General features: G+C 43.5%; 1 protein-coding gene across 8 annotated transcripts in view; it reads left to right on the forward strand.

Moving 5' to 3' along the window:
• Nucleotides 1–15,227, forward strand: part of neo1a (neogenin 1a) — a 189,956-nt gene that overhangs the window by 146,948 nt on the left and 27,781 nt on the right. For 7 of the 8 annotated variants that reach the window (XM_034159883.1, XM_034159902.1, XM_034159925.1 and 4 more), the window contains exons 15-17: nucleotides 3,912–4,138; nucleotides 7,061–7,199; nucleotides 14,498–14,605. In XM_034159883.1, coding sequence (XP_034015774.1) covers nucleotides 3,912–4,138; nucleotides 7,061–7,199; nucleotides 14,498–14,605 — 474 coding nt within the window. The remainder of the gene's footprint in view (nucleotides 1–3,911; nucleotides 4,139–7,060; nucleotides 7,200–14,497; nucleotides 14,606–15,227) is intronic. The other variant, XM_034159898.1, reaches the window with a different exon arrangement.

Genomic DNA, 15,227 nt, shown 5'->3' on the forward strand with positions numbered 1-15,227 from the left:
GGTAGATGAATTTAAATACTTGGGATCATCTGTGATGAGGGTGGACAAAATTGGGAATGAATTATTTGTCAAAAATGACCCATCCTGTTTGGCTGCAGCCCAGTAAATCATAAGATCACACTCGCCTTAACAATTACAACACGAGCAGTCTCAGATTTCTGATGTCTGCCAATCCAGATCACCTCCAAAATTCAGTGCAGTCTTCCGTGGCCTAATATCTATCGGTGGTGCAATTTTTTTTTTTTTTCTAATCCTTCAAAGGCTATATAATATGAAATCTTGATCCAGAATCTGGTGTCGCAGACTGAACGGTAAACAGACTGCATTTATATAGCGCTTTTCCATCTGCATTAGATGCGCAAAGCGCTTTACAATAATGCCTCACATTCACCCTGATGTGAGGCTGCTGCCATACAAGGCGCTCACTACACACCGGGAACAACTATGGGATTAAGGACCTTGCCCAAGGGCCCTTAGTGATTTTCCAGTCAGGCTGAGATTTGAACTGAGGATCCTCTGGTCTCAAGCCCAACGCTTAACCACTAGACCATCATCTCCCCTAAAAATTCGTCCACCTTGCTTCACTGTGCATGCGTCATTTTGGGCCACAGCAGCTCATCTGAGACGGAGTCTCTTCACTCAAAGCGATCAAATGGATTAATGGGAATATTAACCATCAGATGATGAAGGTAAAACCTCTTAAATCATTCAAAAGTCAGTTTTAAGCAGAAACTCTGTGAAATTCCATGATGCTTTGAAATGTCCGATGCGCAGTGAACGCATCAGCTCTGATCTCTTCCTCCGTGTTTTATGATGAAATAATCATGAATTTTTGTGGAAATAATTGTTGCAGAAAAGCTTCAGATATCTGTCACTGAGACAGATGATGACTGGAGGAAATGAGGTGTTAATCAGTGAATCGCGGCTGATGACGCATGTGCAGTGAAGCCAGGGCGGAACGATTTTTAGGGAGGACCGTTAGGTCGGCAACTCCGGATCACCTCCAAAGTTTAATGGTATCTTCCGTGGCTGAAAATTTATCTGTGGTGAAAATTTAATCAAAATCCGTGGAGTAGTTTTGAAGTCATCCTGCTGACAGACAGACAGAAATAAATGCTGATGATTTTTATTACATCCTTGACGGATGTAATTACATCTTAAATCCATTTTTTGGGAAAATCATCTTAAAATATGAATATGCACCGTTTAAATTGTGCCTCCTCCGTTCATGTGACACTGTCAAAAATCCACCTTTCAACCCAAACAGCTCTCCGGCACGTCTCGGGACGTGGGCTGCACCCGCCTCCTCTCCGATTCCAGCCCCCCGCCTTGATCACTCCAGTTTGTCTCCTCGGCAGCACTGCTGCACAGCGGCACTTGAGAGGGACGGGAAGCTGGATGACACTCTACGCATCAGCATGCACGGCGGGAGGGTGTTAGCAGTTTGAAAGTGCGCGTGCACACGCACACTGTCGTACTGCATGTGTCTTCCTGTGAAGCTCTTTCTGTCTCCTACACTGGCGTGCGCAGTGCTGCTGATACGCAGACCCCCTGTTGTGGCTTTGGCAACCCTTCTACAGAACCAAACGCTTCTTCTGTAAGCAGAACCAAAGCCAGCCACCATCAGCTGCTGCTGCGTCCTCGGGGGCGCGTTCCCTTCCTGCCAGTTTGTTCAAGTCGGGATTAAAAAGATGAGCTGCCCTACATAGCACTTTAACTTTTGGAGGTAAAAAAAAAGAAACCGAGAAAACTTGGTGAAGTTGAGTTGAAAGCCTGCTGCATTGAATGTTTTTGTAGAAAGTGACAACTGAAAAGCAGGAAGTCTGGGATTCCACCTTCATCTTAATTGAAGTTTCAGGAAGAACGTCATCACTTTACTGCAGTGTAGACAACTTTTTTTTTAGTTCCAGAGACTGTTTTTGTCCGTGCTGAAGAAAGAAATGCAGTTCGGATGCCACTCCAAAACCTCAGCGCCTCTCCAGAAGCCACAGGAATGCTCCGGTCTTCATGCACAAATGCACAAGCACGAGTTTGGTCCTGGGTGGAAGATGAGAGACAGAGATATGAAGAGACCGAACAATTGGTCAGCTTCTGTCCTCATGGTGACCCCACCGACCCTTATTCAAAGTCGGGAAGAATGTAGCTCGCAGCCACCAGCCAAGCTGCCACCACACCCCGGTGCCATGTTCAGACTGCCAGTAAAAATCCGATGTACCATCAGACAAATAATATGGTCGACTTTTCATTGTGATTGGCGCATTTGTAAATGTTGACCTGTGTGTCATCCTTCACTGACCCCTCACCTGGCTACAGCTACCACCATGGGATGGTGGTCATTTAGGTTCCTACAGGTGACCAAAGTGACAAATCAAAGGTTTTGCCACCCTGGGTGGGAGTGACCAACCTGTCTGGACCACAGAGTATGAAGGCAAAAGGTGGTCCAACCTGGTACTGGGAAGGTGTCCCTAATGAGCTGGCCAGTGAGTGTAGTAGACGTGAGTGTTTATGAATCAAACCATGTGGCAAATCAAACACACAACATCAGAATGGCATCTTCGATCCAGATTCCTTCTCAAACGTAGTGGTAGGTGTTCTCCATTATGTTTGTTGCTAATTATTTTTTTTAGCTGTATTCCTGCCAACAATCCAGCCCACAAAGAAACAGATGTGGCCTCTAGGTGGCGTTAATTCTAAGCAGCCTGTCCTGGTGTGTGAGGGTGCCGTCTGTTAATCCAGACAGCGTCATCAGACTCGTTCCTCAGCTTTGTTACAAATCAAACACTGCTGATTCCTTAACTGCACTCTTATCCAGAGTGTCTCCGGAAAGCTGGGTAGAAGAAACGCCGGTGTCACAGACCTAACGGTCCACCCTGCCTCCACTGTGCATGCGTCATTTCAGAGCTCGTCTGAGACGGAGTCTCTTCACCCAAAGTGATCAAATGGATTAAAGTGATGATTAACCATCAGCTGACAAGGTTAAACCTCTTAAATCATTCTAAAGTCAGTTTTAAGCAGAAACGAGGCCATTGTGTAGCCGCGGCACTCTGATCACTTCCTCCGTCTTTTCTGATGAAATAGTGCTGTTTTTTTGTGGAAATGATTGTTGTATAAAAGCTTCAGATATCTGTCACTGAGACAGAGGATGAGTGGAGGCAGTTTGAAGCAGAAACGAGGAGATAATTGATGAACCGCAGCTGATGAGGCATGCACAGTGAAGGCAGGGTGGAACGATTTTTAGGGGGACCGTTCGGTTGGCGACACCGGCTTTTTCACTCGCTCGCTGGCACCTGCACACATCCATCCTGTCACCTCTGGTCCACAAGCCTCTTCTCTCATCCACCTGTTAAGTAAAGACTTGCTATTCTTTCTGCAGTTTCCGGGCTGTTGCCGTTATTCTGCAGAGACACTAAGACACAGCTTCACTGTCCATTTGCTGTCTTGATGTAAACTCGTCTTTATTGAGTTGCAGGTTTGATGTGTGTGAAACGTTGGCTGGAGGATTGTGCATTTTATCAACGCTTACACGCTCTAGTTTTACTGTGATTATTTCTTCTGGTATATAGTGTCTCTCTCTCTCTCTCTCGCCCGTCTTCGTAGTCCTGATTGTACCTAGAACACCATGTGCGAGCCGTCGTGACTGTAGAAGCATCCTGTGCTAGATGTCACTATCTGATTTTCTAATAGACTTTTATCTCTTTCTCTTTCCTTTCCCAATCCCATGTTTGCCGCACTTGGCTCCTTCCCTCGTTGTCATCCTTCATTTTAACTCATTAACTTTATGTTCATGTCCCTCCCTTCCCCGTACCTGGTTTTGGTTTCTACCGTTTGGTCCACCACGCTACGCTTCTCTGTTTTAATTTCTGTCCTTTTAATTTATGTGCACGTGTGCGGTCTGACGGCCTGATGTGCAGAACCCATAGATGTTGATATGTATGAACTCTTCCACACTCCACACACCCCAGTACCAGATCCCACCCCCATGATGCCGCCTGTGGGTGTTCAAGCCTCTGTGCTGAGCCACGACACCATCAAGGTAACCTGGGCTGACAACTCACTGCCTAAGAACCAAAAGATCACCGATAACCGCTACTACACTGTGCGCTGGAAGACCAACATTCCTGCCAACACGAAGGTGAAGGTGAGTCACGGCTTTGGATTCTTTGAACTTTGAAAGCGATCGATTTCAAGACGTTTAACTGTATTTCTGAAGCCCTCTCACTCTTTCTGGTGTAGTTCAACACGTTGAAGTCAAAATAACTTTATACGAGGTCTGTTAGAAAACTATCCGACCTTATTATTTTTTTCAAAAACCGTATGGATTTGAATCACGTGTGATTACATCAGACAAGCTTGAACCTTCGTGCGCATGCGTGAGTTTTTTCACGCCTGTCGGTTGCGTCATTCACCTGTGAGCAGGCTTTGTGTGAGCACTGGTCCAGCCCTCTCGTCGGATTTTTATTGCGAATAAATGTCTGAACGATTTGGAGCTTTGCTGCATCAATTTTTTTCCAGAAACTGTGAGAGACCTCCAGGTGGACACTGTTCGGAAAATTAATATGGCTTTCAGGGACGATTTTATGGGGATTACACAGATTGCCGCTTTAAGGATGGCCCACAAGGACGGCCCACAACTGCTGAGAGCACAGTGCGCTCCCAGCGCCGATCACAGGCTCAAACCCCGCTGAAACAACCAGATTGTTTCCAACGTGAAGGCTTTATTGATCCGGGACCTCGTCTGACTTTCACAAAAAGGCAGAAGTCGTGGACATCAGCACTTTTTCGGCACATTCCACTGTTACAGGAGTTTTTTTCATGGAAAGAAAAGTGGAGGGACGCGCCACGGAGCCGTTCATTACGCGGAACAAAACCACCTCCATGTTGGTCTCACAGGACGGCTTAAAGGTGAATTTCAGATGGATTCCGGTTGCTTTTCAGTCGTGTGATTATCCGATTGTGATTGTGTATGAGCTGGACATGCCCCAACATGTCCCGGAAGGCTTCATCACGGCGTTGCTTTGCGCCATGCGGCTCCACCGCGACGCGCGGAACTCCTCCGCATGTCTGTCTTAATGTGCTGAAAAGGTGCTGATATCCACGTCTTTTCACAATTCCTGTGCTAGTCAGACGACATACCGGATCAAGACAGCGTCCAGTTTAATAATGAACGGCACATTCCACTGTTACAGGAGTTTTTGTCATGGAAAGAGGAGCGGAATTCCGCACGTCGCGGTGGAGCCGCATGGCGCAAAGCAATGCCGTGATGAAGCCTTCCGGGACATTTTGGGGCATGTCCAGCTCATGCACAATCACAATTGGATAATCACACGACTGAAAGGCAACCAGAATCCATCTGAAATCCACCTGAAAGCCGTCCTGTGAGACCAACACGGAGGTGGTTTTGTGCCGCGTAATGAACGGCTCCGTGGCACGTCCCTCTGCTTTTCTTTCCATGAAAAAAAAACTCCTGTAACAGTGGAATGTGCCAAAAAAGTGCTGATGTCCACGACTTCTGCCTTTTTGTGAAAGTCAGACGAGGTCCCGGATCAACAAAGCCTTCACGTTGGAAATGATCTGGTTGTTTCAGCGGGGTGTCAGCCTGTCGATCGGCGCTGGGAGCGCGCCGCGCTCTCAGCAGTTGTGGGCCGTCCTTAAAGCGGCAGTAACACTCCTTAATCTGTATAATCCCCATAAAATCGTCCCTGAAAGCCATATTAATTTTCCAAACGGTGTCCACCTGGAGGTCTCTCACAGTTTCTGGAAAAAAATTGATGCACCAAAGCTCCAAATCATTCAGACATTTATTCGCAATAAAAAAACGACGAGAGGGTATACGAGGTCTGTTAGAAAACTATCCGACCTTTTTATTTTTTTTAAAAACTATATGGATTTGAATCACGTGTGATTGCATCAGCCAAGCTTGAACCTTCGTGCGCATGCGTGAGTTTTTTCACGCCTTTTCGGTTGCGTCATTCGCCTGTGGGCAGGCTTTGAGTGAGCACTGGTAAAACTGTAGGTAGAAATGGCCTCAGGTTATATTAATCCCGTGCAAACATACATGTGAGAAAGACAGTATGGAGGCGCTTGAAAGGGCATTTGGAAGGCAGACAGCAGAGATTTAGCAACAGCTGACAGAATTGGCTTGGATGTTGGACGGCAGACAGCGTGTCCATCTCTACCTCTTCAAACACAGTCATGCATCTGCCGCCGTCAAGTGAAATGTGGGCGTCCCCTTTGCTCTTTCCATTTGTTGGGGTCCTCAGCACCGAGGCAGCTGTGTCATGTGTCATGCCCAGAGATCAACTGTAAGACAGGAAGTACCAGAGCCTGAAAGAATTGGACCTTCACCCTCATGCGACAATATCAGCATCGCTACGTGGCTGCTGTCCAGGAACCTTGTGACTTCACAAGCTTCTCCCAGACATCACTCAATCTCAGAATCTGAGGACGTGGAGACATGACTGTTGCCACCAACATTCAAGTGTTTCTACACATTCTGAGCTTCCTCCACGTACAGATACACCTCTGATGGCCGAGTCCAGTAAGTCATCGAACATCTGGATCTTAAGCTGAATCTGGAATCGTTGTCAACTCAAACACTCAGGTTCTCAAGTGTTGCCATCAGAGTATCCAGTGATTCCACAAAGTTCACAGCATTGCCCGCCAAGTCCTGTTTAGAAAGTCTTTCCTTTTTAAGAAAGTTGTTGCGAGCTACAACTTTTTGGGTATCGAGCCAAATTATTTTTGGCTTACATTCCCCAAAGTGTTCCTTTGTAATTGTTTGTGAACAGAGCAGCTTCTATACTCCTGCAGCATTTGTGTTTTGAAACTGTCCGTGTTCACTCAGCTAAAGCCTGTGTTGGTATCACGCCATAGTCTGAGAGTTTGTGTTACAGTCAAATGCTTCTGTTGGCTCATTGGTCTTCATCGATTTCTTGGCACGGTCATGTTTTGTTCTGTTTTTATCTTTCTAAGATATGAAGGCTGACAGAACATTTTCATCTTATTGATGAGTGTCTCAGTGTCAGAAACTGAATTACCGTGTCTTTGTTTCTGTCTCAAGATGGCCAACACCACCAGCCTGAACTACATGGTTACTGGACTAAAGCCAAACACACTGTACGAGTTCTCCGTCATGGTGACCAAAGGCCGCCGCAGCAGTACTTGGAGCATGACTGCCCAGGGCACCACCTTCGAGACCAGTAGGAACCCTCAAAATTACTACTCAAATCATTCCTAGGCACACATAAGATGTTTGTAATCACAAAGAACCAACAGATCCAGAGGACCAGGCCCCTGGCCGGCTGGCAGTAATATTTCAGTTTTTGCAGCACAAAACCAAGGAGAGGAAATGCCCAAGGAAAGTCCAACTTCAGACTGCACAGTAGAATATGAACCAAAACTGATGCAGGTATTTATCAGTTGATCTTACAAATGAACTACAAGTCAAACTAAGGAAACCTACAAATCTGGTGATTGAGGAACGTAATTTCAGCATCGCTCCAGGACTAAACTGCACTAACCGAGCTTCCACACAATGTGCCCAATCGTCCTAATCATGACATGAAGTGGTATCATAGAGCAAAGAGTTCAGCAAATCTCTTCATGTTCTCTTGATTTGCAGCCCCACGTCCAGGCGTCTGTGCCCAAGGAGCAGTAGAAACACAGTCAAGATTAACTTTAAATTTATAGAGCCATATCTATCTCAGCTTTGTTTTGTTTATTGATTAGTGATTGATCCTTGTTAAACTTTGGTGGGTTCTGATCGCTGTTTGACTATGTTTTGAATCAATCAGCGCCTCTGAAGTGAAGTTAGAGTGTATAACTCTGAGTATTTGTATAAGATTTATGTACTTAGAGGTACACAAGGCCCTTATTAAAATGTGTGAGATGGAACATTTCAGTGCCCAGACCTATTTGCTGAGCGGAAACTATTTGATCATAAACCTTACAGTCAGAACAAAGCTTCATTTCCATTGACGGGGCTTTAACAGATGTATTATTGCATTGACATTTATGGGGTTTTAATATTTAAAAGTACCCATCCGTCAGACGGTGAAGAAAGAGTGTACTGATGGTGAGCCCCTGTCTCGGGAAAGTGTGCCTCAGTGTATTGAGACAATGTATTTGCTTCCAAAAGAAAGGTTTCAAAGAATTTTGAACTCGCAGCTGCAACAGACACACTGAGTCCTTATTTAAGAAGGTTAAACTTCATCTTTAAGTCCTTAGAATTATGAAATGACTGACTCTGTAGTGTAATGAAAATGGACATAACTTTTAATTTTTTATGATTATGTTGTCAATAAAATTTATCTATCACAACACCAGGTGGCAGTAAAAGACATTTGCAGCAGTAACAGCGCCACCTAGTGTATACTGAAATATGATGGGAATGACAGATTATAATAAATTATGAGAATGCGTGAAATTCAAGGCAAGACTTGAAAGAAAGTGTAATAAAAAACATGCTGACATTTGTTTGTAATAATTAAGAAGCAATGCTTTCACAGAACTATACTGTTTTATGCATTTTTTGGGGGGTGCTGCCTGAGTGCTATTTTCAGCATCAAAACGAGGCCCATAGGACCCGAACCATAATAGCTGGCTCAAATGTGATGACAGATTTGGAATCTGTGGATGTTTTTGCTCTAGAAAACATCTTCAGATAATTTTCAGTGACGTACCTTGATGAAATACGGACAAAAAAAGCAGTGCTCAGTGACAATGAACTGAATGTCAGACATGGAAGCTGGACGGATTCATACTCGCTAGGCAAAAACGCCATCTGGTGGAAATTGGCGGTTTATCACAGATCAGTGGTTCTAATAACCGCAAAATGTGGGCAATTAAGGGGATTTGTGAAAGAGACGTGATGTGCGTCTATAACTACAGAGGATATGAGAAGATAGAGAGCTCAGAGATGATGTGTGAGGTGAGCAGATCCAGAGAACATTGAGGACAAAAAAAATGGAACCTCCACACTTAGTGTATATACATAAAAGGGAATAATTTTTCTTGTTGCTTAATGCTTATAAATTACACTGTATTTGTTGTCTTTCTGTAACCTGATTCTGTTTTGTTCTCTCTCTTTGAGGTGCGGCTCCATCCAGAGATGGGAGTGGGTGTCTTCTTCTGCAGACCTGCCGCCCTGTGCACTGGCATGGACTCCCAAAATTTCCTGTATATTCATATTGTTAATTGTGTCTGTATCATGGCCCAAGCAGAGGGCCGCCCCTTTGAGTCTGGTCTGCTTGAGGTTTCTTCCTCAAATCATCAGAGGGAGTTTTTTCTTAGCACTGTCACCTGTGTTCTTGCTCTGGGGGTTAGTAAGGTTCGACCTTACTTGTGTGAAGCACCTTGAGGCAACTTTGTTGTGATTTGGCGCTATATAAATGAAAATAAATTGAATTGACTAAATTCTGCCCAGCCAGGGGTTTGCATGTTAGTGCTCATCAACATGTGTGTTTACATGCAGGCCCACAAATATTTGGACATTCACAGGTATTATTTTGACAAACACATTACATTCCAGTTTAGGGTGTTTGCTGCATCCACACTGGGTTGAAGCTGTAGGTTGTAGATACTTTTTGTATCTGATCTCTGTTTTTACGCAGGGTTACACAGCATAGCAATTATTTTTTTTTTTTTTTTGGCCACATTCATGAACATCTTTCAGTTACAAACCAAATTACGGAAGAGTTATAAGAAGAAGTCCATCTTCTCCAGGGCCTGAGCCCGGTACTTATTTACTTATTCCGTAGTGCGATGTTGATGAGAGTCCACAACCCCGTGGACAGGACGCCACTCCAGTGTAGGTTGCATCCCCAGCCAAAACAGGTTCCCCTTCCATGCTGGGTGGACAGGGACAATGCAGATGAAGTGTCCTGTCCAAGCACACAGCTGGCATCAAAACCTGGTCTTCTGGGGAAAACCTGGTCTTGTTAGGAGAGACAGCATCCATCCCACTTTGGATGGAGCAGCTCTCATTTCTAGAAATCTGGCCAATTTTCTTAAATCCTCCAGACCGTGACTATCCAGGGTTGGGACCAGGAAGCAGAGTTGTAGTCTTACACACCTCTCTGCAGCTTCTCTCCCCCTGCCATCCCCTCATTACCCCATCCCCGTAGAGACGGTGCCTGCTCCCAGACCACCAATAACCAGCAAAAATCTATTTAAGCATAAAAATTCAAAAAGAAAAAATAATATAGCACCTTCAACTGCACCACAGACTAAAACAGTTAAATGTGGTCTATTAAACATTAGGTCTCTCTCTTCTAAGTCCCTGTTAGTAAATGATATAATAATTGATCAACATATTGATTTATTCTGCCTTACAGAAACCTGGTTACAGCAGGATGAATATGTTAGTTTAAATGAGTCAACACCCCCGAGTCAGACTAACTGCCAGAATGCTTGTAGCACGGGCCGAGGCGGAGGATTAGCAGCAATCTTCCATTCCAGCTTATTAATTAATCAAAAACCCAGACAGAGCTTTAATTCATTTGAAAGCTTGACTCTTAGTCTTGTCCATCCAAATTGGAAGTCCCAAAAACCAGTTTTATTTGTTATTATCTATCGTCCACCTGGTCGTTACTGTGAGTTTTTCTGTGAATTTTCAGACCTTTTGTCTGACTTAGTGCTTAGCTCAGATAAGATAATTATAGTGGGTGATTTTAACATCCACACAGATGCTGAGAATGACAGCCTCAACACTGCATTTAATCTATTATTAGACTCTATTGGCTTTGCTCAAAAGTAAATGAGTCCACCCACCACTTTAATCATATCTTAGATCTTGTTCTGACTTATGGTATGGAAATTGAAGACTTAACAATATTCCCTGAAAACTCCCTTCTGTCTGATCATTTCTTAATAACATTTACATTTACTCTGATGGACTACCCAGCAGTGGGGAATAAGTTTCATTACACTAGAAGTCTTTCAGAAAGCGCTGTAACTAGGTTTAAGGATATGATTCCTTCTTTATGTTCTCTAATGCCATATACCAACACATTGCAGAGTAGCTACCTAAACTCTGTAAGTGAGATAGAGTATCTCGTCAATAGTTTTACATCCTCATTGAAGACAACTTTGGATGCTGTAGCTCCTCTGAAAAAGAGAGCTTTAAATCAGAAGTGCCTGACTCCGTGGTATAACTCACAAACTCGCAGCTTAAAGCAGATAACCCTTAAGTTGGAGAGGAAATGGCGTCTCACTAATTTAAAAGATCTTCACTTAGCCTGGAAAAAGAGTCTGTTGTTCTATAAAAAAAATTACTTAAAAAGCCATCACTTGACCCAGCTATCTTAGCTAATTATAGGCAAATCTCCAACCTTCCTTTTCTCTCAAAAATTCTTGAAAGGGTAGTTGTAAAACAGGTAACTGATCATCTGCAGAGGAATGGTCTATTTGAAGAGTTTCAGTCAGGTTTTAGAATTCATCATAGTACAGAAACAGCATTAGTGAAGGTTACAAATGATCTTCTTATGGCCTCAGACAGTGGACTCATCTCTGTGCTTGTTCTGTTAGACCTCAGTGCTGCTTTTGACACTGTTGACCATAAAATTTTATTACAGAGATTAGAGCATGCCATAGGTATTAAAGGCACTGCGCTGCGGTGGTTTGAATCATATTTATCTAATAGATTACAATTTGTTCATGTAAATGGGGAGTCTTCTTCACAGACTAAGGTTAATTATGGAGTTCCACAAGGTTCTGTGCTAGGACCAATTTTATTCACTTTATACATGCTTCCCTTAGGCAGTATTATTAGACGGCATTGCTTAAATTTTCGTTGTTACGCAGATGATACCCAGCTTTATCTATCCATGAAGCCAGAGGACACACACCAATTAGCTAAACTGCAGGATTGTCTTACAGACATAAAGACATGGATGACCTCTAATTTCCTGCTTTTAAACTCAGATAAAACTGAAGTTATTGTACTTGGCCCCACAAATCTTAGAAACATGGTGTCTAACCAGATCCTTACTCTGGATGGCATTACCCTGACCTCTAGTAATACTGTGAGAAATCTTGGAGTCATTTTTGATCAGGATATGTCCTTCAATGTGCATATTAAACAAATATGTAGGACTGCTTTTTTGCATTTACGCAATATCTCTAAAATTAGAAAGGTCTTGTCTCAGAGTGATGCTGAAAAACTAATTCATGCATTTATTTCCTCTAGGCTGGACTATTGTAATTCATTATTATCAGGTTGTCCTAAAAGTTCCCTGAAAAGCCTTCAGTTAATTCAAAATGCTGCAGCTACAGTACTAACAGGGACTAGAAGGAGAGAGCATATCTCACCCATATTGGCCTCTCTTCATTGGCTTCCTGTTAATTCTAGAATAGAATTTAAAATTCTTCTTCTTACTTATAAGGTTTTGAATAATCAGGTCCCATCTTATCTTAGGGACCTCATAGTACCATATCACCCCAATAGAGCGCTTTGCTCTCAGACTGCAGGCTTACTTGTAGTTCCTAGGGTTTGTAAGAGTAGAATGGGAGGCAGAGCCTTCAGCTTTCAGGCTCCTCTCCTGTGGAACCAGCTCCCAATTCAGATCAGGGAGACAGACACCCTCTCTACTTTTAAGATTAGGCTTAAAACTTTCCTTTTTGCTAAAGCTTATAGTTAGGGCTGGATCAGGTGACCCTGAACCATCCCTTAGTTATGTTGCTATAGACTTAGACTGCTGGGGGGTTCCCATGATGCACTGAGTGTTTCTTTCTCTTTTTGCTCTGTATGCACCACTCTGCATTTAATCATTAGTGATCGATCTCTGCTCCCCTCCACAGCATGTCTTTTTCCTGGTTCTCTCCCTCAGCCCCAACCAGTCCCAGCAGAAGACTGCCCCTCCCTGAGCCTGGTTCTGCTGGAGGTTTCTTCCTGTTTAAAGGGAGTTTTTCCTTCCCACTGTTGCCAAGTGCTTGCTCACAGGGGGTCGTTTTGGCCGTTGGGGTTTTTACGTAATTATTGTATGGCCTTGCCTTACAATATAAAGCGCCTTGGGGCAACTGTTTGTTGTGATTTGGCGCTATATAAATAAAATTGATTGATTGATTGATAGGATGGTTGGCCGGCTCCTGTGTCACAGTGGCACCTGCTGTGCAGCAGATTTAGCACACAACAGAAGATTGTAAGTTTCAGACATGTACTCTCAAATTGGAATGTTTCTGTGTAGGCTCTCAGTTGTCCAGGTAGTTTCCATTAAGCGAAACGTCCTTGCGTCAAGCAACCCAGTCCAGTCGAAGATTCAAGCTTCTCTACTATCTCAAACTGGAAGTTGTCTTTAGTTTGGGTGCGTTTTGGTGTTGGGTAGAGTGTGCAGGAGGGCAGACATGACAAAAAGTACACTGTTAGAATCCCCGCTGATGTTCCTTGAATTTGTCTGAAGATTTCAGTGTGTGCTCTTACTGGCAGAAGTTCCTGAATCTTGTTGTCTCTCCATTTAGATATTTTTTTGCTGGCGTCTTCATGTTCATTAGCCTTTTTACTTCGCCTTCCACTGTTTGTGTTGTTCTGGGTAACAGCTAGTCAACAGTACACCCACAGGCTGTGAAGCTCTAACGTGGACGTGACACAGACTTTTACCAGTGAGCTGGAAGGTTAAAGTCCATTGACTGAACCAACTGAGTCAGATGTTTGCGTTCTCACCTTCATCTCCTCTTGCTTACATCTAAATAAACTGATTGTTGCAAACAGCAGTGGAAAGAGGCATTTGACTTATTTACAGTATATTCAAATTACAGATGTGTGAAATATTTTCTAAAGCTAACTAAAGTAGCGAATTCACTACGTCATCTACCTAGGTTTGTGCAGTTGCCCTCCATCATAAATGATCAGTTACATAGAGTGAATGTATGCTATAGGATGTTGTCTTGCAGATTCCTACACAATATATTGAGTTGTTTCTGCACAGTTTAGTTTTCAGGAGAGCAGAATTTTAGAAAATTAGGTGATATGCCACAGTGAACAAATGTGATGTTTTTTTACCACCACATGTAATCCAGTTGTCTTCTTGCTCGTCATCCTGCCAACGACATACAAAAGGAATGTAATGGTTTATATGTGTAACACCCAGAGCAGACAGCTGCGGTGCTGTCAGCTGCACAGAAACATGCTTATTTTCTATTCCTGCGTGTGCTAACTAAGGGTCGGGGGTGGAGCCTATCCCAGCAGTCATAGGGTGGGAGGCGGGGTTCACTCTGGACAGGACGCCCGTCTATCACACGGCTGTGCTTATGTCAGGCTGAGGGAGAAAAATCATAGAAGAATAAAATTTAGATTTTACACAAAATGCATGTAACGTACACACAAAACACAAATCACTCCTAACTTGTCCACTTCTAGAAGTACATCATGGGATATTTAAATGAAGTCAAAGACACACAGGTTGTACTTTCTCAGGGGCACCTTGTTGAATGTTGAATGACTGTTTGATCATCTTGATCTCTTCATGTACACATTGAACATGTGTGCTAATCCCTGCCGCAGTTCCCAGCTCCTCCCCCAAAGACGTGACGGTGGTGAGCAAAGAGAACAAACCTCGCACGATAATCATCAACTGGCAGCCGCCATCTGAAGCCAACGGCAAGATCACAGGTCAGGGTCAGAGGTCAACTTACTGTGACCAAGCTGTTCTATTTCACTAGTCAGTGCTACACTAACCAACTCGTTAAGTTCAGAGAGTTTACATTTCCAGCTGAGTTACAAGTTTGTCCATCAGGGTTGTGCACGTGATCTTTCATTCATTCAGGTGCAGCTTTGTTTGATGTTATTTTCTAATTTACGTTCTGAGGATGTATTCAGCCTGTTGGCAGAATCTGAAGCAGCTAAGAGACTTTTCACTGGAAACAATTCAGTTTTATTTTTAGCAAATCTAATTTCCTGGATGAACAACAGACTTTTGCATGACAAATATGAAGGAAACTACCGCTTTTGAGTTCTTCTCTCGTCTGATGTGTGCACACTGCAGTGGAACAAAACTCCTACACAAACATGCTATAGAAACTCCAGTCAGCAGTAATGTCTTCTACTTCCAAGAAAACACAGGCCCAACTATTTAAAACTAGCAGCATAAGTACCATAGTTCATTAACTTGTGTTATTAGGTTTCAAATCCACAGGGTCCATTCAACTGGAACTAGTGCAGCAGATAACTGAAACAATCGTGCAAATGGTGATACAAGCACCAAAGTTGGCACAAATACTCCTTAGATATTACT

The sequence above is a fragment of the Thalassophryne amazonica genome, chromosome 2 (genome assembly GCF_902500255.1).
Source record: "Thalassophryne amazonica chromosome 2, fThaAma1.1, whole genome shotgun sequence".
In the NCBI taxonomy this organism is placed as follows: Eukaryota; Metazoa; Chordata; class Actinopteri; order Batrachoidiformes; family Batrachoididae; genus Thalassophryne; species Thalassophryne amazonica.